This window comes from Rhinopithecus bieti, unplaced genomic scaffold, assembly GCF_001698545.2.
Source record: "Rhinopithecus bieti isolate Rb0 unplaced genomic scaffold, ASM169854v2 scaffold_42745, whole genome shotgun sequence".
Taxonomy (NCBI): Eukaryota; Metazoa; Chordata; class Mammalia; order Primates; family Cercopithecidae; genus Rhinopithecus; species Rhinopithecus bieti.
Window position 1 is genome coordinate 4840885 of NW_016819184.1, and position 23880 is coordinate 4864764.

Consider the following 23880-nt stretch of genomic DNA (forward strand, 5'->3'; position numbering starts at 1 on the left):
AACAGAGTGAGACTCTGTCTCTGTTTTAAAAAAAAAAAAAAAAAAAAAAGGTAGGTGCAAGGAAGAAAGGATAAAAGGAAAAACTTTCATAATTTATTATAACTTTATACTGTTCATATTATATACATTTAATTATTCTAAAAGTAGACAGAATGAAGACAGAAAATCATCAGATTGGAAGAAATGTTCAAAAGTAACCCAGTCAATATTAAGGTCTCCAACCAGAAACGCTAAACAAGAAAGTTTCCATAATGTGCCACTGAAAAAGAAACTTCACGGCTTCGGTAAACACTAATAGCCCCACAAGCACACATCCCCAAAAGTTTCAGATCCATGTATCTAATAATCCATCAAGCATCCTCACCACAAAACCTCTAAAAAAAAAAAAACCTAAACTTTCTCTCTCCTATGTCCAGGAAAAATGATACTGTTAGCCAACCCAGATGTCCAAACCAAAAATCTGGCCTTCTAACCTCCTTCTCATCTCAGCCCAGTGTCAATTCTTCTAGGTTTTGCCAATTCTACTTAAGTCTTTTTCAAATAAATCTCCCTTTCCCCATCTCCACTGACTCTACCCCAGCTATATATGACTGTACCTAAGTTGCTATCATTTACTCTACTGGTCTGCCATCTCAAGTGTTGCTCCCTCCCAATCTATTCTCTACACTAGGGTGAGTATGGTCTTCTTAGACCACAAATTTAATTAAGGCACTCCCTTTTCAAAAGTTTACCACTAGGTTGGGCGTGGCGGCTCACACCTGCAATCCCAGCACTTTGGGAGCCCAAGGAGGGCAGACTGCTTGAGCTCAGCAGTTCAAGACCAGCCTGGGAGAAACTCAATCTCTACAAAAAATTTAAAGAATAAGCCAGGCGTGCTGGCATGCACCTGTAGTCCCAGCTACTTGGGAGGCTGAGGTGAGAGGATCCCTTGAGCCCAAGAAGGTTGAGGCTGCAGTGAGCTGTGATCATGTCACTGCACTCCATCCAGCCTGGGTGACAAAGTGAGATCTCATGGGGGGGGAGGGGGGGGAGTTTACCACTGCCCTGAGGCTAACAGCTAAATTCCTTAACCAGGTTAAGGAATTAACCTATTTAACCAGGTTAAATAGTCCCAACATTCCCTACAGGTTCTCTTTTACAGTCCTCATTCTACACTCCAACCAACTGACTTCTCTCAGGTTACTGGACATGCCTTGGTCTCTCGACCCTGGATTTTTAACACATACAATTCCCACTAACAGAAACACTCTTCCTCCTTCTCTTTCAAGTTGAAGCTTAGATGTCACCAAAAGTCCTCTCCAAATCTCCTAATGAGATTAGGTTATACGCTCCTTCTAGGACCCTATACTTCCTCTGCTGAGCTATCCTGGCTTGCTAAATTCCATTTGCCCCATAAACTCTTTGAGAGCCATGACTTCTTTCAAAGTGCTTGGGAGCACACTCGGTAAGTACCTGAATGCATGAATAAATGAACAAAGAAAAGGTAAAAACTAAGACAATTTTGCAAAGTAACTGAGGCCACACGCCATGGCTCACCCCTGTAATCCCAGCACTTTGGGGAGGCCAAGGTCAAAAATGATTTTATGTTGCCCAGACTGGGACTGGAACATATTTTTAAGATGTGTATTTTTCATATAGATTTCATGTAACTTGATAAAATCACCAAAGAAAGTGAACAAAAGACATGAATCAACTACTCACAGAAAAAAATACAAATGATTAATAAAATGAGACAGCATGCCATTCCTAATAACAAACATCAGGAAAGACAGCTCCACAGGGACTCCCAAACTGCTGCTAATAAAGAAAAGGTTAATTTAAGGTGCAGCAATTCAACGTCATATTACACATTTTTAAAAGGTACACGTTGATTCAAAATATAAAGTTCAATGAAAAAGGATATACAATATAATCTCAACTATGTAAAAGTAAATAAATGCAAAAAAATAAGATTGAAAATACACACAAAAAAAAATCTGACAGGATTCCTCTAGGCAGTGAGATTACAAACTTTTTATTTTTTCATAGCTTTTCTTATCTCTGAAATGGTCTACAATGCATACAGTCTGCTTTTCTTTGAGATGGAGTCTTGCTCTGTCGTTTAGACTAGAAGGCACTGACATGATCATAGCTCACTGCAGCATCAAACTCTTGCCTCAAGCAATCCTCCCACCTCAGCCTCAGATATATGGGACTGCAGGCATCCCGCCACCACACCCAGCTAAGTTTTTTATTTTTAATACAGAAGAGGTCCCGCTATGTTGCACCTGCTAGTCTCAAGTAGTCTGCCTTTATTATTCAAAAATGAACTCTCAAAGATCGTTACAAGAAGTTAGTACAAATGTCTAAATTTGATGAAAAGAAATAATATTTTTATTAACTGAGGAAAAGATAAACAAAATGTGGTATACGCATACAATGAAATATTATTCAGTCTTAAAAAGGAAGAAAATTCTGGCCAGGGGCAGTGGCTCACGCCTGTAATCCCAACACTTTGGAAGGCTGAGGTGGGTGGATCACTTGAGGTCAGAGTTCGAGACCAGCCTGGCCAACATGGTAAAACCCCGACTCTACTAAAAATACAAAAATTAGACACACATGGTGGCAAACACACACCTACAGTCCCAGCTACTTGGGAGGCTGAGGCAGGAGAATCCCTTGAACCTGGGAGGCAGAGGTTGCAGCAAGCACGGACTGCACCACAGCACTCTGGCCTGGGTGACAGAGTGAAACTTCCTCTCGAAAAAAAAATAAAGGGAAGGAAATTCTGACACAGATCACAACATGGATGAACCTTAAAGACATTATACTAAGTGAAATAAGCAAAAGGACAGATACTGTATGACTCCATTCATGAGGTTATTAGGACAGCCAAATTCATTGACAGAAAGTAGAATAATGGTTGTTAGGGGCTGGAGGAAAGGGGAATGGAGCTATTTAATGGATACACAGTTTCAGTTTTCCAAGATGTAAAAAAGCTCTAGAGAGAATGGTAAAAATGGTTACAAAACAATAAGAATGTACCTAATGCGGCTGGGCGCCGTGGCTCAAGCCTGTAATCCCAGCACTTTGGGAGGCCAAGACGGGCAGATCACGAGGTCAGGAGATCGAGACCATCCTGGCTAACACGGTGAAACCCCGTCTCTACTAAAAAAATACAAAAAATTAGCCGGGCGAGATGGCGGGCGCCTATAGTCCCAGCTACTCACGAGGCTGAGGCAGGAGAATGGCGTAAACCCGGGAGGCGGAGCTTGCAGTGAGCTGAGATCCAGCCAATGCACTCCAGCCTGGGCGGCAGAGCGAGACTCCGTCTCAAAAAAAAAAAAAAAAAAAAAGGAACAATGATACAAGGACATTATTCTGAGATATCGGAGCTGCTGCCTCAAATAATATCACCTAGATAGTATTCCTCCCTCCCCTAAAAAAGATAAATGTTTAAACTGAATCTAATCATAAGGAAATCCACAAATCTAAACTGAAGATCATTCTGCAGAAGTGGAATCTTCAAAAATGTCAATCATAAAAGAGTAAATTTTTTAAAATTAAAAAAAAAAAAAAAAAACCGGCGCTGTTCTAGATTAGAGAAGACTGAAGAGACAAAACTACACACAATGTATAATCCTTAACTGAACAAGGTGGGGCAACAGCAATTATTGAAACTATTGGTGAAACTAAATACAGACTTTCAGTATTAAATTTCTTGGACAACTATACTGTGTGGTTATGTAGGAAAAAATGCCCTTGTTCTTAGGAAACACATGCCAAGTGTCATGATGTCTTCAGCCAACTCTCAAACAGTTCAGAGAATACACACAAGAAAAATATATAGACAGAGACACCAAATACAGCAAAGAACTAACTAGAAAATCTTGGTCAAAGGCATGTGGTGTTCAATATATTACACTTGTAACCTTTATACAGGTTTTGAAATTTCTCATTATAAAATAATGACAGGGGCCAGGCATGGTGGTTCATGCCTGTAATCCAAGCACCCTGGGATGGATGCCAAGGCAGGTGGATCACTTGAGGTCAGGAGTTCGAGACCAGCCTGGCCAATATGGTGAAACCCCGTCTCTACTAAAAAACACAAATATTAGCTAGGCATGGTGGCGAGTTTGCCTACAGTCCCAGCTACTTGGGAGGCTGAGGCACAAGAATCGCTGGAGCCTGGGAGGCAGAAGTTGCAGTGAGCCAAGATCGCACCACTGCACTCCAGCCTGGGCAACAGAGCAAGACTCCATCTCAAAAACATAAAAATAAATAAAAATAAAATAAAAGAATGACAGGGAAAATAGTGGTTGTCTATGCACAGCAGGACTGGAAGTAGACAGAAGAAGAAACTACTGCATTTATTTATATTTGCATTTCTGTGCTGCCTGGGTATTTTTTAACCATGTGCCCAGTTTAATGCAACTTTTTAAAGTTAGTTTAGATCCCAACAATTCTCTAGAGTCAAAACACATACTTTTATACTTGATATTTAAAGGATACATCTGGATTTCATAACTCAATGTGTTCATTTAATATAGTACCTTGTTTTTTAAATGAAAGCCGTTACTAAATCAATGGTGCATATTCAAATGTCAGTGTCACATAATCAAGAATCACGTGACATAGTCCCTTTCTCAGCATAAAAAGGCACATTACTGGTTGGCAACCCTGTGTAATCAATCATCTCTGTAAGTCGAGAATTATGTCTCAGACATACTAAAGGCAACCAAGAGAATACTGGGGCTTTATTTCTGCCATCACCATCCATTTGCCTTAATAGAGACACTCATTCCTGGAAGTTTTCTTTTTATCACAGGTGTCAGAAAGTACTTTCAAATCCCAGACCGAACTGGCCAGCATCATTTAATAGTGGAAAGGGAAGAGGTGAAAAGTGTGTGTGTGCACACAGGCATGTGTGTTCCCTACAGATTAGAATATTTTATGTTGCTGGAAATTCTCACAATTCACTTAAAAATCATGACATAAAATGTTATTTTATATCCACTGTTCCAAAATCAAAACAGGAAATCCTTAAAAACTTGAAAACCAAAACTACCTGAAGATAATACTTCTTTCATGGTGCTAAAAATAACTCTTATTACCTACATGAACTACCTTGGATAGGAAGTAAACCCACAATCAAGAATGTGGAGCGAAATGATTGCAGTTTTTATAGCTACACACGCATCACACTTAAGAGTATCACGCGGCCGGGCGCGGTGGCTCAAGCCTGTGCCAGCACTTTGGGAGGCCGAGACGGGCGGATCACGAGGTCAGGAGATCGAGACCATCCTGGCTAACACGGTGAAACCCCATCTCTACTAAAAAAAAAACACACAAAACTAGCCGGGCGAGGTGGCGGGCGCCTGTAGTCCCAGCTACTCGGGAGGCTGAGGCAGGAGAATGGCGTGAACCCGGGAGGTGGAAGTTACAGTGAGCTGAGATCCGGCCACTGCACTCCAGCCCGGGTGACAGAGCGAGACTCCGTCTCAAAAAAAAAGAGTATCACGCAAAGTTAGCCAAGGACATACAAGGCATTGCCAGTATTCTAGCACTCACTTTCCTTTTATGCATGCAGACCAAAAATTGCTACAGAAGTCTGTATATATTTTGGATCCTATTAAAAGCTTTTAATGTGTCCAGGCATGGTGGCTCATGCCTGTAATCACAGCTACTAGGGAAGCTGAGGCAGGAGGATCACTTGAACCCAGGAGGTGGAGGTTGCAGTGAGCTGAGATTACACCAGTGCACTCCACCCTGGGTAACAGAGTTAAGACCCTATTTCGAAACAAAAAAAGACAAAAACAAAACAAACAAAACAAGAAATCTTTTCGTATTTTAACTTGAACCATTTTTGTGTTGTCTTTAATAAAAGGGCAATTAGATGGTTTTTGTTTGTTTGTTTTGAGACAGAGTCTCTGTTGCCCAGGCTGGAGTGCAGTGGCACGATGGAGTGCAGTGGCACGATCTCAGCTCACTGTAACTTCCACCTCCCGGGTTCACGCCATTCTCCTGCCTCAGCCTCCCGAGTAGCTGGGACTATAGGCACCCACCACCACGCCTGGCTAATTTTTTGTACTTTTAGTAGAGACAGGGTTTCACTGTGTTAGCCAGGATGGTCTCGATGTCCTGACCTCGTGATCTGCCCACCTCAGCCTCCCAAAGTGCTGGGATTACAGGTGTGAGCCACTGTGCCCAGCCAATTAGATGGTTTTAAATGTTTAAGCCCAGCCAATTAGATGGTTTTAAGTGTTTAAAACTATTGATAAGATGCAAGACCTGTTTAATGGTGGTTCTGCCTCCATTCACATGGAAAACAATGTATTAAGAAAAAAGGAGCCAGGTACTGTGACTCACGCCTGTAATCCCAGCACTTTGGGAGGCCAAGGTGGGCTGATCACCTGAGGTGAGGAGTTAGAGACCAGCCTGGCCAACATGGTGAAACCCTGTCTTCTCTACTAAAAATACAAAAATTAGCCGGGCATGGTGGCGCATGCCTGTAATCCCAGCTACTAGGGAAGCTGAGGTAGGAGGATCGTGTGAACCCAGAAGGTGGAGGTTGCAGTGAGCTGAGGTTATATGACTACACTCCATCCTGAGCAACAGAGCAAGACCATGTTTCCAACAAAAAAAAAACTTTTAATGTACCATTTTAACTCAAACCATTTTGTGTTGTTGTCTTTAATAAAAGGGCAATTAAACAGTTTTAAATGTTCAAAACTATTAATATGATTCAAGACCTGTTTACTGGTTCTGCCCTCTATTCATATGTAAAACGATGTATTAAGAAAAAAAAGGGCTAGGCACGTGGCCTACACCTGTAATCCCAGCACTTTGGGAGGCTGAATCAGGCCGATCACTTGACCCCAGGAGTTTGAGACCAGCCTGGGCAACATGGTGAAACCCCACCTCTACAAAAAAAAAAAAAAAAAAAAGAGGCCGGGCGCGGGGGCTAAAGCCTGTAATCCCAGCACTTTGGGAGGCCGAGACGGGCGGATCACGAGGTCAGGAGATCGAGACCATCCTGGCTAACACGGTGAAACCCCGTCTCTACTAAAAAATACAAGAAACTAGCCGGGTGAGGTGGCGGGCGCCTGTAGTCCCAGCTACTCGGGAGGCTGAGGCAGGAGAATGGCGTGAACCCGGGAGGCGGAGTTTGCAGTGAGCTGAGATCCGGCCACTGCACTCCAGCCCGGGCAACAGAGCAAGACTCCGTCTCAAAAAAAAAAAAAAAAAAAAAAAAAATTCCAGGAATTAGCTGGGCATGGTGGTGCATGCTTCTGGTACCAGCTACTCGGGAGGCTGAAAGTGGGAGAATAACTTGAGCCTGGGCATTCAAGGCTGCAGTGAGCTGTGATCAATGCCACTGCACTCCAGCCTTGGCAATAGAGCAAAATCCTGTCTCCAGAAAAAAAGAAAAGAAAGGGAAAAGAAAAAAAAAAGTACACTAAATCAGAAGGATATCTTTCACTAGAACACTAGTTTGGCATCAGTATACAAAGTTCATAATCCAGCACTTAAAAAGTAGCCATAACTGAACAACTTCACCAGCTTCCTCTCTAAACTTGCAGATGATGATCTCAAAAAATGACATATTAGATCACAAATCTGCAACTGAGCTACCAACACAAAAGTAATAACGACTGCAAAGTAATCCATAGAACAGGAAAAGTTCTAAACACTGAAAGACTGTCCGAACAGCTTTGGTATACCAAACCAAAAACAGGCCAAACGAGCAGAACAAACAGAACATACACTACAGAAACACCGCACACAAAAAGTAAAGTCCAAATAATGTGACCTAATTATGGAATGCTATAAAATATTAGCAAGTAGCAGATTACCCTGGGCCACAGCAATCAGCTTCATACAGGCATATTAATTTCACTGACTTGAAAAAAAGCAGGGCTGTCGGGCGCGGTGGCTCACGCCTGTAATCTCAGCACTTTGGGAGGCGGAGGCAGGCGGATTACAAGGTCAGAAGACCGAGACCATCTTCGCTAACGCGGTGAAACCCCGTCTCTACTAAAAATACAAAAAAATTAGCTGGGGGTGGTGACCGGCGCCTGTAAGTCCCAGCTACTCGGGAGGCTGAGGCGGGAGAATGGCGTGAACCTGGGAGGTGGAGTTTGCAGTGAGCCAAGATAGCACCACTGCACTCCAGCCTGGGCGACAGAGTAAGACTCCGTCTCAAAAAAGAAAAGAAAAGAAAAGAGAAGAGAAAAGAAAAGAAAAGAAAAAAGGTAGGGCTGACAACATTAATATTCCCAGGCATCAAACATAATTCAGAAGCTCCAGTAATGGCCAGGTGCAGTGGCTCACGCCACTGCTGTAACCCCAGCACTTTGGGAGGCCGAGGCGGGCGGATCACAAGGTCAGGAGATCGAGACCATCCTGGCTAACTCGGTGAAACCCCGTCTTTACTAAAAATAAAAAATAAAAAAAATTAGCCGAGTATGGTGGTGGGCGCCTGTAGTCCCAGCTACTCGGGAGGCTGAGGCAGGAGAATGGCATGAACCCAGGAGGCAGAGCTTGCGGTGAGCCGAGATCACGCCACTGCACTCCAGCCTGGGAGACAGAGCAAGACTCCATCTCAAAAAAAAAAAAAGGCTCCAGTATTAACCCTCAACCACATCTAGCAGAAAGAAACACCGTTACCATTTGTGTCTTGGAAAGGACAGCTACTTCCCATACTAGTCAGCCCCTCTGTAACTCAATGTCTTTCATTATTAACAATGCCTCTGACCTCCTCTAGGAACTGGTGAAAATTAAGTAAAATTTCTGAAATTGTCAAATTAAGGTACTATTTGCTGGCCGGACACAGTGGCTCACTACCTGTAATCCCAGCACTTTGGGAGGCCAAGGCGGGAGGTAAGGTCAGGAATTTGAGATCAGCCTGGCAACAAGGTGAAACTCCGTCTCTACTAAACAAAACACACACAAAAATTAGCCGGGCACAGTGGTGTGCACCTATAATCCCAGCTACTTGGGTGGCTGAGGCAGGAGAATTGCTTGAACCCGGGAGGCACAGGTTGCAGTGAGCCAAGATCGCGCCACTGCACTCCAGGCTGGGTGACAGAGCAAGACTCCGTCTCAAAATAAAACAATAAATAAAATACTGTTTGTTTAGGGCTGGGCGCAGTGGCTCACGCCTGTAATCCCAGCACTCTGGGAGGCCAAGGTGGGCAGATCACCTGAGGTTAGAGTTCAAGACTAGCCTGGCCAACATGGTGAAACCCATCTCTACTAAAAATACAAAAATTAGCTGGGAACATTGCCGGGCGCCTGTAATCCCAGCTACCTGGGAGGCTGAGGTAGGAGAATCTCTTGAACTCAGGAGGTAGAAGTTGCAGTGACCCAAGACCACGCCACTACACTCCAGCCTAGGCAACAAGAGCGAAAACTCCATCTCAAAAAAAAAAAGCTATTGTTTTTTAAAAAAAGCTATTTGTATTAATTTCTTATTGCTGCTCTAACAAATGATTACAACTTTAGTGACTTAAAACAACACAAACTTTCTGTCTTACAGTTCAGGAGGTCAGAAGTTCAGCAAGGCTTTTACTGAGCTAAAATCAAGGTGTTGGCAGGGCTGCGCTCTTTCATGAGGCTCCAGAAAAGCCCTGCCTTTTCTCTTAGAGGCTGCTGACAGTCCTTGCCTCACGGCCCTGCAACTCTCCCAAGCCTCCACTTCTCTTCTTATGGTCCCATCTATAATCGTCACTCTCCTGTCTCCCTGTGATTTACAAGGACGCTTGTGATTACACCACCTACCCAGATAACCCTGCCATTTAAGAAATCTTTAATCACTTCTGTAAAATCTCTTTTGCCACGTAAGGTGGCCTACTCACAAATCCTGGGGACTGGGATGTAGGCATGGGGAGGTGGGATGTGGACATTATCCTGCCTGCCACTCTATTTATATTGGTCATGTAAATCACCCAAAAAGCCCCAAGAGGGCATAGAGGGAGATGAACCTATGAGGAAGTCAATGCGCAAGTTAAAAACGTAAATTTGGACACTATAACTTATCTCATCAAGTGTGTTTTTATTTTTTTGCTTTTATTTATTTATTTTGAGAAGGAGTTTCGCTTTGTTGCCCAGGCTGGAGTGCAGTGGCATGATCTCGGCTCACTGCAACCTCTGCCTCCCAGGTCCAAGGGATTCTTCTGCCTCAGCCTCCCAAGTAGCTGGGATTACAGGCGCACACCACCACACCCAACTAATTTTTGTATTTTTAGTAGAGATGGGGTTTCACCATGTTGGCCAGGCTGGTCTTGAACTCCTAACCTCAAGTGATCCACCCACCCCGGCCTCCCGAAGTGCTGGGATTACAGGTGTGAACCACTGTGCCCGGCAGACAGTGTGTTTTTAAAAATACCGAATGTTTTGTCCCTTCAGGTAAGTCATCAATAAAATATCCTTGTGAAAGAAATAATTTTTAAAGCTAAGGAGTAATGAACTAGAGAATAGAAGCCTCTTCTATTTTTTTCTTCACAATCGTCTGTATGCCCTGAGTTTTCTCTCAAGTTAAAAAGTCCCCCAAAGATGTCTTAAATGGGCAAAATCACCAGTGTTCAAAGCAAGGATCTCCTTTTCCGTTTTGTTTTGACATGGTAATTTTCTTTTTTTTTTTTTTTTTTTTTTTGGTTGAGACGGAGTCTCGCTCTGCCGCCCAGGCTGGAGTGCAGTGGCCGGATCTCAGCTCACTGCAAGCTCCGCCTCCGGGTTTACGCCATCTCCTGCCTCAGCCTCCCGAGTAGCTGGGACTACAGGCGCCCGCCACGTCGCCCGGCTAGTTTTTTGTATTTTTTAGTAGAGACGGGGTTTCACTGTGTTAGCCAGGATGGTCTCGATCTCCTGACCTCGTGATCCGCCCGTCTCGGCCTCCCAAAGTGCTGGGATTACAGGCTTGAGCCACCGCGCCCAGCCCGACATGGTAATTTTCTTGGTAATATATATCACCTTAAAATTATTCCACTTCAAAGGAATATAATCTCTTAAAAACTAAATGACTTTTTCTTCAAAGAAGTTAATTTCATTTTGTTTGGATTATTTAAAACTTCCCTTTCATTACACCAGGCACATATTTCAGCAGTAGAAACTTAAAAAAAAAAAAAATCATTATAGAAGATTACATTTTGCAAGTTTTGTTTCTCCAGAGAAAAAAGTAATACTAATTTAATAATTTACTTGAGAAAACCTCTGACAAATTGTAAATGTCCATCCATATACATAATTCTTAATATCAATACCAAAACAAACTGAAAAGAATATTTTAAAATGTAATAACGCCTACATTTGGCTTTTTTTTTTTTTTTTTAAACAATGTGTGTTAGTAAAACCAAATGGTCAAATACCTTCTGATATATTTAATACCATGCAAGTTTTAAGACATGGTCTTGCTCTGTCACCCAGGCTGGAGTGCAGTGACACAATCATGGCCCACTGCAGCCTGGGCTCAAGTGTTCCTCCCATCCCAGCCTCAGGACCAGAGGGGAACACCACCATGCCTTGCTAATTTTTTTATTTTTTGTAGAGACGAGGTCTCGCCAAATTGCCCAGGTTGGTTTTAGAGTCCTAGGCTGAAACGATTCTCCCCTCTCTCAACCTCCCATAGTGCCAGGATTACAGGACTGAGCCACCAGACCCAGACCCATCCAGAAACTGTGGAAATATTTAGGTATTTCTAGAGTTATACTTGGCACTCTAGAGTGGACAGACACCATATGACACGTTATACGGATTTCTGGCAAGGGGCCCAAATACAATTAGAATATTTTGCCTTTGAAAATCAAACATTGATTTTCAACACAATTAAGTTATGAGAAAAGGGAAAATAATAAATTAAATATAACAATATTTTTGCAGATAACTAGTAAAAGGTGACCAATACACGTTCTATGTTTTAAAAATCATCTAAGGCCAGGCACAGTGGCTCACACCTGCAATCCCAGCACTTTGGGAGGCCGAGGCAGGTGGACTGCTTGAACCCAGGAGGTTGAGACCAGTCTGCGCAACATGGGGAAACCTCATCTCTACAAAAAATGCAAAACTAGCCAGGCATGGTGGTGCACGTCTGTAGTCCCAGCTACCTGGGTGGCTGAGGTGGGAGAATTACTTGAGCCCAGGAGGCAGAGGTTGAAGTGAGCCAAGATCACACACCACTGCACTCCAGCCTGGGAGACAGAAATGACACCACCTTGCCTCAAAAAAGTTAATTAGTTAATTAATTTAAAAATAGGCCGGGCGTGGCGGCTCACGCCTGTAATCCCAGCACTTTGGGAGGCCAAGGTGGGCGGATCACGAGGTCAGGAGACGGAGACCATCCTGGCTAACATGGTGAAACCCCGTCTCTACTAAAAATACAAAAAAAAATTAGCCGGGCGTGGTGGCAGGCGCCTGTAGTCCCAGCTACTGGGGAGGCTGAGGCAGAAGAATGGTGTGAAACTGGGAGGCGGAGCTTGCAGTGAGCTGAGATGTGCCACTGCACTCCAGCCTGGGCAACAGAGCGAGACTCTGTCTTAAATAAATAAATAAATAAATAAATGTCATCTAAGTCTGTATAGACATGTCAAAATTCTGAAAGTGGGATAAATTTTGCTCAGAAACCATCAGAATTACAATCCTCATGATGCCACTTCAACCTGCTACTTGATAAAGAAGAGATTCTGGTTTGGTTCATAAGTCAGTGATTCTCAACAGGGAACACCACTGCATGTGCACTTCAGGTCACCCCAAAACTTTGGAGCACCAGGAGGCATTACTGATTCACATATTCCCTATAGTGAAAGCTGTTCACACCACTGCTTTGGGCAACTGAGTATTTCAGCATAAAAATTCCAGTTTCACGCCAGGTGGTGGCTCACAACTGTAGTCCCAGTACTTGAGTCCAGGAGTCTGAAACCAGCCCGGGCAACACAGGGAGACTCCATCTCTACAAATCATTTTGAAAATTAGCAGGGCATGGTGGCATATACCTAGGTACTCCCAACTACTAGGGAAGCTGAGGTGGGAGGACTGCTTGAGCCCAGGAGGTCAAGGCTGCAGTGAGCTGTGATCACACCACTGCACTCCAGCATGGGCGACATGTGTGTGTGTGTGTGTGTGTGTGTGTGTGTGTGTGTGTGTGTATATACATATATGTATATACATATGAGTATATATACATATATGAATATATATACATGTGTATACATGTATATACACATACACAGTTTCAATGTGAACTTGTTACTTAAGTTTGACTTTTTCCCCCTATACCTTCAACAGCTCCAACCAAATCTCAGCTCCTAAACTTAAGAAAGATGCAGCTATTGTCTAGGAAGTGAGATAAATGCCAACTCACTTGCAGTAGGTCCATTGACAACTGAATAAAATATTTCAAGTAAAAATCTCACTTGATAGTTATAACAAACACATAGAATGATTTTTTAAAAAAACAAATATTGCCATGAGTGAAAGTAGGAAGGTAGAGAAATTAAACATAAACCTGACTTTAGACTTTTCATATCCATAGACTGCCTGGTGATAAGCCTCTATACCCTGAAGCCTCTATACCCTTTCCTGTAAGACCCTTTCATACCCACTAACTACCTCAGTCTTTCTGACAACCAGTGAGAAGTAAAACTGGCTCTCCTGGGTTAAGTCCCAACTATTGAAAAACACAGAGAGCTAGGAAGCAGGCAAAGAATCTAGAAATTCATAGGAGTAGGATAAAGGTTTGTCCAGACCCCAGTTCCCAAAAATATTCATTCGTTCATTGATATAAAAATACCTGAGTGCCCAGTATGTCTGTAGCAGGCACTGTTCTACATGCTAAGATACAGTTTTGAACAAAATAGATAAAATTACTGGCCCTCAGGAAGCTTAAATTCTAGAGTAGAGACAGAGAAATCATAAACGAGATGACTAAGCATATTAGAAGTGTTATGAAGAAAATTAATGCTGTGGGGAGGGACAATGGACAGAGATGAAGTTTTGGATACAGCACTCATACAGGACCTCACTGAGAAGGCAATACTTGACAAAAGAAGTGAAGGTGGAGAGCAATCCAGGCAGAGGAAACAGCAAGTAAAAGGCTTCAGGGCTTGTTTATAGAAAAAAAAAAAAAAAAAGTGGCAAGAGTGGCTGGAATGAAATGGAAACGGTGGAAAACAGATTAGTTCAGAGATAACACACTTTTGGCCCTTGAACAACATGGGGATTAGGGGGACCAACCTCCCACACAGTAGCAGATCCATGTATAACTTTTAACTCCCCCAAAACTACTGATAGCCTGCTGTTGACCGGAAGTCTTACTAATAGCATAAACAGTCAAATAACACATATTTGTATATGTATTATACACCGTATTCTTGTAATACATGAGAGAAAAGAAAATGTTATTAAGAAAATCATAAGGGCTTTTCCGTGGCGCCTCGGAGGCGTTCAGCTGCTTCAAGATGAAGCTGAACATCTCCTTCCCAGCCACTGGCTGCCAGAAACTCATTGAAGTGGACGATGAAAGCAAACTTCGTACTTTTTACGAGAAGCGCATGGCCACAGAAGTTGCTGCTGACGCTCTGGGTGAAGAATGGAAGGGTTATGTGGTCCGAATCAGTGGTGGGAATGACAAACAAGATTTCCCCATGAAGCAGGTGTCTTGACCCATGGCCGTGTCCGCCTGCTGCTGAGTAAGGGGCATTCCTGTTACAGACCAAGGAGAACGGGAGAAAGAAAGAGAAAATCAGTTCGTGGTTGCATTGTGGATGCCAATCTGAGCGCTCTCAACTTGGTTATTGTAAAAAAAGGGGAGAGAAGGATATTCCTGGACTGACTGATACTACAGTGCCTCGCCGCCTGGGCCCCAAAAGAGCTAGCAGAATCCGCAAACTTTTCAATATCTCTAAAGATGACGTCCGCCAGTATGTTGTGAGAAAGCCCTTAAACAAAGAAGGTAAGAAACCTAGGACCAAAGCACCCAAGATTCAGCGTCTTGTTACTCCACGTGTCTTGCAGCACAAACGGCGGCGTATTGCTCTGAAGAAGCAGCGTACTAAGAAAAACAAGGAAGAGGCTGCAGAATATGCTAAACTTTTGGCCAAAAGAATGAAGGAGGCTAAGGAGAAGCGCCAGGAACAAATTGCGAAGAGACGCAGACTTTCCTCTCTGCGAGCTTCTACTTCTAAGTCTGAATCCAGTCAGAAATAACTTTTTGAGTAACAAATAAATAAGATCAAACTCGGAAAAAAAAAAAGAAAGAAAGAAAATCATAAGGAAGAGAAAATACATTTACTAACTCATTAAGTCAAAGTGACTCATCATAAAGGACTTCATCATCATCGTCTTCACCTTGAGTAGGCTGAGGAGGAGGAGGAAGAAAAGGGGTTGTTCTTGCTGTCTCAGGGGTGGCCGAGCTGGTAGAAAACTTATGTATAAGTGAACCTGCACAGTTCAGACCTGTGCTGTTCAAGGGTCAAAAGTATATGGAAGGAAGCTGAAGTGCGCAATACAGAGCATGTAGATGGCCTTGTAGAGTTTTTGAGGGACTCTGGCTATTATTTAATCCAAGTAAAACAGGTGATCACTAGAGGGTTCTGAGCAGAGTTAGCTCCTTTGACGACAGCAGACTGTAAGGAGGGCAAAGGCAAGGGGGGATCATGGTTTGGACAAGAATAGTGAGAAGTGGTCAGAGTCCAGATATATTTTGAAGGTAGAGCCAATGGATCTTCTGAGAAATAGGAGTGGGGCATAAGAGAAAGAAGAATCAAGGAGGGCCAAGGCTTTTGGCACAAGCAATGGAATGAGAAATTTGCCATCAACCATGATGAGAACCTAGGAAAAAATAGATTTGAAAGAGAGACCAGTTCTGTTTTAGCATCACTGAGCTTGAAATGAGCTTGAGTTATTAAACACTCCAGGAAAGATGCTGAATAGGCAGCTGGATATATGAGTCTAGGGTTCAGGAATACAAGTTATAGCACAGATTTAATATGGTATTCTTATCTAACCGTGTGTCTTTTTAAGGATATAGCTATGTACACAAATTGAAGTGCAATTTCATAAGGCAACTGATTCAATACAATAGCAGAATAAAAGCAGGGCATTAGGTAGTGTTGCTCTATTCTCTAGACACATTGTTGTCTACCCAGTGAGAAAAGCAGTCTATAGTGAGTGCTGACATGACTGCCCTAAAAACTTGATGTCCCTAAAAACATCTAGCACCAATTGCAGACATTCCAGAGACAACTGTACATTGACATTCACACCTCTACCTTTACCACCCTGATTCTCAACCTCAGGTTCCACTACAGATGTCGGGTTTTGGCACAGCTGTCCCCAACATCCTCTCACCACATTAAGATCATTTGACTTATGTGAAACTTACACTCAATGGCTATGTCAATATGCTTGCTCAATACTGTTGACGCCTTAGTTGACGCCTGCCCTCTCAACAACTGGATCTTCCTCATTCCCAGTTTATCAGCTATAAAGCTGACCTGAGGTTGACATCTTTTTCCAACTTTAAATGGAAAAGTCTCACATTTTATACTCAGTGTATATAATGTAGAGATGGATTTTTTAAAAAACACTTAACATCAACAACCCAAAATACACTGTATCTAACGAAATCTGGGGAACATAAGGCAGGCAGAAAAGGGAAGTAAAGATTAATTTTGAGTACATGTGAACTTCTGTTAGTCTTACTGCTCAAGCCTTTTTTTTAGTTAACCCAACACAATGTAAACAAGTTTCTAAAAAGTATTTAACATATTTCAGTGATGTTTACACATCAGAATATGGCTATCAAATAGAAACAGGCCTATAATTATAACCTTATGTATAACAGTTCAGAATGACATCGTACAGTTAACAGTAAAAAATATCTGCTGATAGGAAAGACACAGTCCACATTACCAAGAACCAAATACAATCAACCCTTGGCCCTGAGAATCTAGAAACTTTGCAGGTGGAAACAGCAACTTAATGACAAATCGTTTTGTAAATAAAACAAGGTCAAATTCAATACTGGTCCTATTGGTAGAAGTTTTTGCTTCACCCTTTTTTTTTTTTTTTTTTTAAGACGGAGTTTCACTCACTCTTGGCGCCCAGGCTGGAGTGCAATGGTGCGATCTTGGCTCACTGCAACCTCCACCTCCCAGGTTCAAGAGATTCTTGTGCCTCAGCCTCCCGGGTAGCGGGAACTACAGGCATGCGCTACCACGTCCAGCTATTTTGTACAGTAGAGACGGGGTTTCTACATGTTGGGTCAGGCTGGTCTCGAACTCCCGAGCTCAGGTGATCCACCTGCCTCAATCTCCCAAAGTGCTGGGATTAACAGAAATGAGCCACTGTGCCTGGCCTTGTTCCACTTTTAAATTGAAGTCAGTGATTAAAATGCAAAGAGATGGGCGGGACCCAGTGGCTCACCCCTGTAATCCCGGCACTCTGGGAGGCTGAGGTGGGTGGATCGCTTGAGCCCAGGAGTAAGATACCAGCCTGGGTAACAAGGTAAAACCCTATCTCTACAAAAAAAATACAAAAATTAGCCGGGCGTGGTGGTATGTGCCTATAGTCCCAGCTACTCAGGAGGCTGAGGTGGGAGGATGATTTGAGCTTAGGAAGTCAAGGCTGCAGTGAGCCATGATTGCGCCACTGCACTCCAGCCTCACAACCCTGACTCAAAAAAATAAAATGCAAGGAGGTACAAGGATGGCTAGTCATCTAAAGTAGTAAGGATATGTAGAAAAAGGTAAGATCAAGAAGAAATAATGTCATAAAGACAAACATGTTGATTCATCTAACTTGTATGCTTCAAGGAAAGAAAGTATTTCAAATCAGGTGTTCCTATCCTGAGATCCACTGACTCGAAGCAACCTGGGGCTGAAGTGAAGCCCTGATTCCTAAAGGATTCTATGACCTTTAGTGGGGTTTAGTGACCTTCACTGTGAGAGCTTGCAGTGAGCTGAGATCCGGCCACTGCACTCCAGCCTGGGCAACAGAGCCAGACTCCGTCTCAAAAAAAAAAAAAAAAAAAAAAAAAAAAAAAAAAAAAAAAAACCGTCACAATGAAGTCTAGTTCATTTTCATCTATAAACCTACATGTACTATAACACCATCTTGTAGTCCAAGTACTCATAGTACACTACTCCCTGCAAAAAAAAAAAAAAAAAAAAAAAAAGATTTTAAGAGTGTTCCAAAGGCATACAAGCAATTAAAAGACAATCACACCCAACATAAAACCTCATAGATATGTAAAGATTCCATTTATATGAATATCCAGAATAGGTAAATCCACAGACACCAAAAGCAGACTGGCAGTTATCAAGGGTTAGCGGGTAGGGGTAGGGACCAGTAACTGCTTAATGGGCAGACAGTTACACCTTTTGGGATGGTGAATATGTTTTGGAACAACACAGAGGTAGTGGTTACACAATGTGAATGCATTAAATGCCAAATGAGTTGTTCACTTGCAAAACGGTGAATTTTTATGTTAAATCAATTTGATCTCAGTAAGGAAACTAATAATAAAACCCTTTTGTATCTCCTATATAAATTTTTTTAACTGACAATCATACTATATGCTGCCCTCAATTTGGAGCAGAAAAATTAGTGGAATAAAATGGGACAACACAGACAGAAGATGGCTCGGTGTGTTTTCATCCCTCATCCTCAGGATGGGAAGAAACTAGAACTAAGAGCTGCTAAGTGCCTACTACGTCTGGAGGTCAGAAGGATTCATCTGCTGGGATATTCTTTTTTGCCAGAACAAAGCTAAAACTGAAAACTCAGGATTTCGGCTGGGCACAGCAAATTATGCCTATAATCCCAACACTTTAGGAGACTGAGGTGGGAGGATCGCTTGAGCCCAGGAGTTCAAGACCAGCCTGGGCAACATAGGGAGACCCCCATCTTTACAAATAATAATTAAAAACAATAGTAGGGCATAGTGGTACATGCTAATAGGGAGTCCCAGTTACTGGGGAGGCTGAGGTGGCAGATCACTCGAACCCAGGAGGTTGAGGCTGCATCACTGCCCTCTAGCCTGGGTGACAGAGTGAGATCCCATCTTTGGGGGCGGGGGGGGATGATATATATATAATATATATAAAATTTATTTTAAAACTCACAATTTCTTGGATATCAATTCTTAGGACTCACAGGTTCATACACCTAAAACTTCCATATTCTTGGGCTGGACCCAGAGGAATTAAAAAAAAAGAAATTGGTACTGAGGGAAAACATACAGCTAAGGTATAGTTAAGGCTTAGCTGTTGTTCCACAGAGTTTAAACTTAGTAATCAGACCGAACGTCAAAGTAAGCACCCTATCCAAAAATTTAATAAAATCAAACATCTAATCTACTCAAAAAAAAACTGAAGACTCAAGTAACTGCTTTTGTGAATTACATCACAATTAACTCACAAAGTCAAGAACTGAAAAAAAACTCTGCTCTCCTATGTCTCTGTCCTTCAACAGTATTTCCTGAGGAAAATGTCACAATACATACGAACCGTAACTTGAAGTATGGAATCAGCTGGCTACATGTAATCAGCTCCATAAAGTTTGCAAATATTTACTACATGACATTCATGTTAAATTAACACCAGTATTTTCAAGGTCAATATGTTTGTTCAACTTTTTGGAGTCACACATTTTGTGGTATTTTAACATCTGACTAAAGCTTCTATCATCACAAGATGCTCACACTGTTTACAAATACTTGGAAACAGCAGCTGGTGTTCCTCAGTTACATCTTGTTACAATAAACAGAGTAGCAGTTTTAAAGTCCAGGTATATATTTTACCATTGATGTGTAAAACCTTTGCTTTAACTTAAAAGTTTCCCTTGCCCCCAGTAATGGAGAGACATGAACACAATTAATTGTGGGCAATTTAGTACAAAGTTATGACAAGATCACAGATACACAAATTTTTATGTATGCATACTTGAAAGTACAGCTATCATGCTGAATGAATTAAATGCTGGTGACTTTGAACACATATACAAATATATATACACACACACACACACACACACACATATACATACATTTTTTGTGGGCATGGAGACAGTCTCACTATGTTGCCCAAGCTAGAGTGCAGGTACTATTCACAGACCGATCATGGCATACTACAGCCTCAAACTCATGGTCTCAAGCAAGTGGCTAAGACTACAAGCATGTGTCAGCACACCCAGCTCTTTTCGTATCATTTTTACTACCTTTTCCCATTCCATTCAAAAAATGCAGAATACAGAAACTTACCCACACAAGCATTGAGGAAGAGCCAATCAGTCTTTTCATCCTGTTTTAATTTGCTTTAGTTTTTTAAAGTCTACTTCAAGTTCCTCCTTGCTGCCCACAGCACCAGCCAATTCAATCCTCTGAAAATCCATTTTCACTTCAGAGTCCCGCTTCGTGGCAGGAGGTGATCTCCTCTGGCTATTACCACTACTGCAACTTCCCCTCCATCGAGCTCTGTCTTGCTCATTTATTATTGAAGAAGCCTCTTCAGTCTCTGCCAATTCTATTGCTTCAATGTTATTAGGTCTGGGGTGATCACAAACAACACACCTTTTAGCCTTGGCCCAGTTTTCATATGTGCAAACAGAGCAAGTCCAGTGCTGTGTCCTAGTGTTCAATTTATTTCTATCATTGTATTCCTCACAAGGATCAACAGAAAAAGCAACCGGTCTTGAGCCAGATCCTGAGGACTGAGGAGATTCTGTAGGACTCCTGGTCCTACGTTGGGATAAGCACTGGGTACATCTGATTGCTCTTGGCCAGTTCAAATATGTACACATGTGGCATGACCACTTATTTGCATTTTCCATGCTATACGAAGATTTAACCCTTGGTCTTGCACTAGAGTCTGGACATATCAAAGGACTACTTCCTCCTTCGGGGCCGGAAGGATCCCAATCTCTACCAACATCACTTGAACCACTTTTAAATGGATCTTCTGTAATAATTGTTCCACTAGGTCTTTGGGCACGACACATAGTACACTTGATTGCAGATGGCCAGTTTTCATACGTACAATATTCACAAGCCCATTTAATTCCACGTTCTGACATTGTGCACTTCTTGAAGTGAGCTGTGTCAGGCAGGAAGCTATAAATAATATAGGACATGGTTATTAAAATAACTACATTCCACCTCCAAAAATACACTCCCCAAAAAGCATGCCCTTCAACCTACAAAATACAAACTTCTCAAAAGATGCATGTAACATTTCGACACTGAATTATCCTAATTTTCTTTTTTGATTTCCATAGAAACACTGGAGATAAATTCTCAAAAGAAAAAATCTTAGACCTTGGGATTTAATAAAATTGAACTTTGGAATGCAAAAAGAGATAGGCAGGAAATATAAGGAGATTTGATCTAAGAAGGATGAGATTAAAGGGAAGCCACTAATAGAAATGTTTAATTTCAGGGAGGCCATCACATCAATTTAGAAAAGTAACCAATAGTTTAAAGAGACAAAGGTAGAGGAAACAACACAAACTAAATAATAGCTTAAACACATAACCATTCTCAAATTATGAACACAGATTATGATTCATGAATTCAGAAGATCAAATAACGTCTATTTTATCATTCTCACTAAGGGAGAAAAGCAGTTTAAAATGCTAATTATCCACTGTTCTTAATTAGCACAGGTAGTAAAGAAACGTTAAGAAGTAATGGCTACAATTAACAAAGTAACATTATGAAATAGGTAGTTCCTTGATATTCTGTAGCCTCAAAATCTAGTTCTATTTGGAGCAAAAAGAAGAAGACTGTACTGGGGAAAATTAAATCTGTGGAAGGTCACTGAAATAACTAGTAGCATAATCATTCCAGTGTAATTGTGAATGTTCATAATTAAAATATTTTAAATTTTGAATATTTAAAATATATTCAAAATCTAATTCATGGCCAGGGATCGTAACTCACGCCCGTAATCCCAGCATTTTGGGAGGCTGAGGTGGGTAGATCATGAGGTCAGCAGTTCAAGACCAGCCTGGCCAAGTGAAACCCCGTCTCTATAAAAATACAAAAATTAGCCATGCATGGTGGTAGGCGCCTGTAATCCCAGCTACTCGGGAGGCTGAGGCAGAGAACTGCTTGAACCCGGGAGGCAGAGGTTGCAGTGAGCCAAGATCGCATCACTGCACTCTAGTCTGGGCGAAAGAGAGAGGCTCCATCCCCCCCCACAAAAAAAAAAAAATTCAATTCATATTTAAAATATATTCACACTATTTAAAAGAGTCCTAGGATTCAACAATGGGCTAACCCTACACTATAATGAAAAAAGACTTCATAATGTAATGGCAACTAATTCATAAATGAAGCAACTTACATAACAAATTTAATGATTTTTTTTTAATGGCTTGAATTTAGACACTGGCCACTTTTCTTAAATACTTTTATCAACTCAGTATCATCCCAACACCTATTTTTCAGCAGGAAGAGAAAGAAATCCTAGGCAGAGCACAGAAGCTTTGCTCTTTCTCAGGGATTTTTCCTGAACCTAGAGGGTTAAATCTTTCCTTTTTTGTTGTTGTTTTTTAGAGATGGAGTCTTGCCATGTTTTGCCCAGGCTGGAATGCAGTGGAGTGGTGCAATCTAAGCTCACTGCAATCTCCACCTCCCAGGTTCAAGCGATTCTCCTGCCTCAGCCTCCCAAGTAGCTGGGAGTACAGGCACGTGACACCATTCCCGGCTAATTTTTATATTTTTAGTAGAGATGGTGTTTCAGCATCTTGGCCAGGCTTCTCTTCAACTCCTGACCTCGTGATCCACCCACCTCGACCTCCCAAAGTGCTAGGATTACAGGCATGAACCACTGCGCCTGGCCTAAATCTTTCACTTTTGAAGTATACTGTATTATGTTCCTGCCTGCCAAGTCCACACACCATATATAGTGTGAACTCTGCTAAGAAGAAAAAAAAAAATCACTATAAGAATATATACTATTTAATAGCTAAAATAAAAACCACACTTACTAAGATTTTAGTTCCCACGCTATAACCTCCACCTTGCACATGATTAGAATAAAAGTACGGTTTGCAAATCAGATCGAAGACAAGATTCCGTCTTCATGCTGGCTCAGATTCTGACTTCCTCAGGAGATACTGCAAAACGTGATAAGTGGTTCTGTCTGACTGTGAATAGCTATTCCTGTAAAGGAGACCAAAACTGAATTTCACTTGAAGCCTGCTACTTTAGCTAAAAGGTTTTTTTAAGGCTTTATTTTTATCAATTCTCTATTTTAACCCTACTCATTTATTTAAACAATGGACAACTATATTTAGAATTTTAATTTAACAGAACAATAAAACTGGCTAATCAACTGAGCTGGTCAGCCAAATTAAACACGGATGAGATATTTTTCTATATAACTTTAATCCTGTGCTGTGTACAAAGGTCTAATATTACCATTAATTTGGCAGTGCTAAGTTAATTCCTACCTGTATTACTTCTATTACTAAAAGGGAAAAGATGATAAAATCCAAAAAAGTAGAAAAGCAAAATAATTGCTTATATTTAGCTATGAAACCACCTTCAGCAACTGCATTTTTTTCCCTGATCCAAGGAATATAAAATTATCTTGCTTAAATTTTTAAATCTAGTCTGTATAATGATTACTTACAACCTGATAGCAGCCCAAAAATGTGTGCAAGAGCAGAGAACTATAATCATATAAGCATCCAAAAAGTAGAAAATACAGATTTAATGGCAATTTTCATACTCCTTAGGCAGATTCTTTAAGTTTCTCAGGAACAAAATATAAGTTACTTGTTCATGCTACCAAAACTTAAAATGAGCATGTAGAAACTTATTAACAAGATAAATGCCATCCATAACGAACATATATCCAGGGCTACTCTAAGTAATTTCAATATATCTTTTAAAATATT

The 23880-nt window shown here is 41.5% G+C and overlaps 1 protein-coding gene and 1 pseudogene across 2 annotated transcripts in view; one reads left to right on the forward strand and one right to left on the reverse strand.

Annotated features, from left to right (window-relative positions):
* ZRANB1 (zinc finger RANBP2-type containing 1) overlaps positions 1–23143 on the reverse strand; it is a 50833-nt gene extending 27690 nt beyond the window's left edge. The window contains 3 exon segments of the mRNA XM_017858643.1: positions 20237–20280; positions 20282–21085; positions 22966–23143. Of these exon segments, the coding sequence (XP_017714132.1) occupies positions 20237–20280; positions 20282–21085; positions 22966–23006 (889 nt within the window). The 5' untranslated portion in view covers positions 23007–23143.
* Positions 14395–15226, forward strand: LOC108519566 (40S ribosomal protein S6 pseudogene; annotated as a pseudogene). Its single transcript, XR_001882661.1, has one exon. The product of XR_001882661.1 is annotated as a 40S ribosomal protein S6 pseudogene (transcript).
* Positions 23144–23880: the final 737 nt, after the last annotated feature.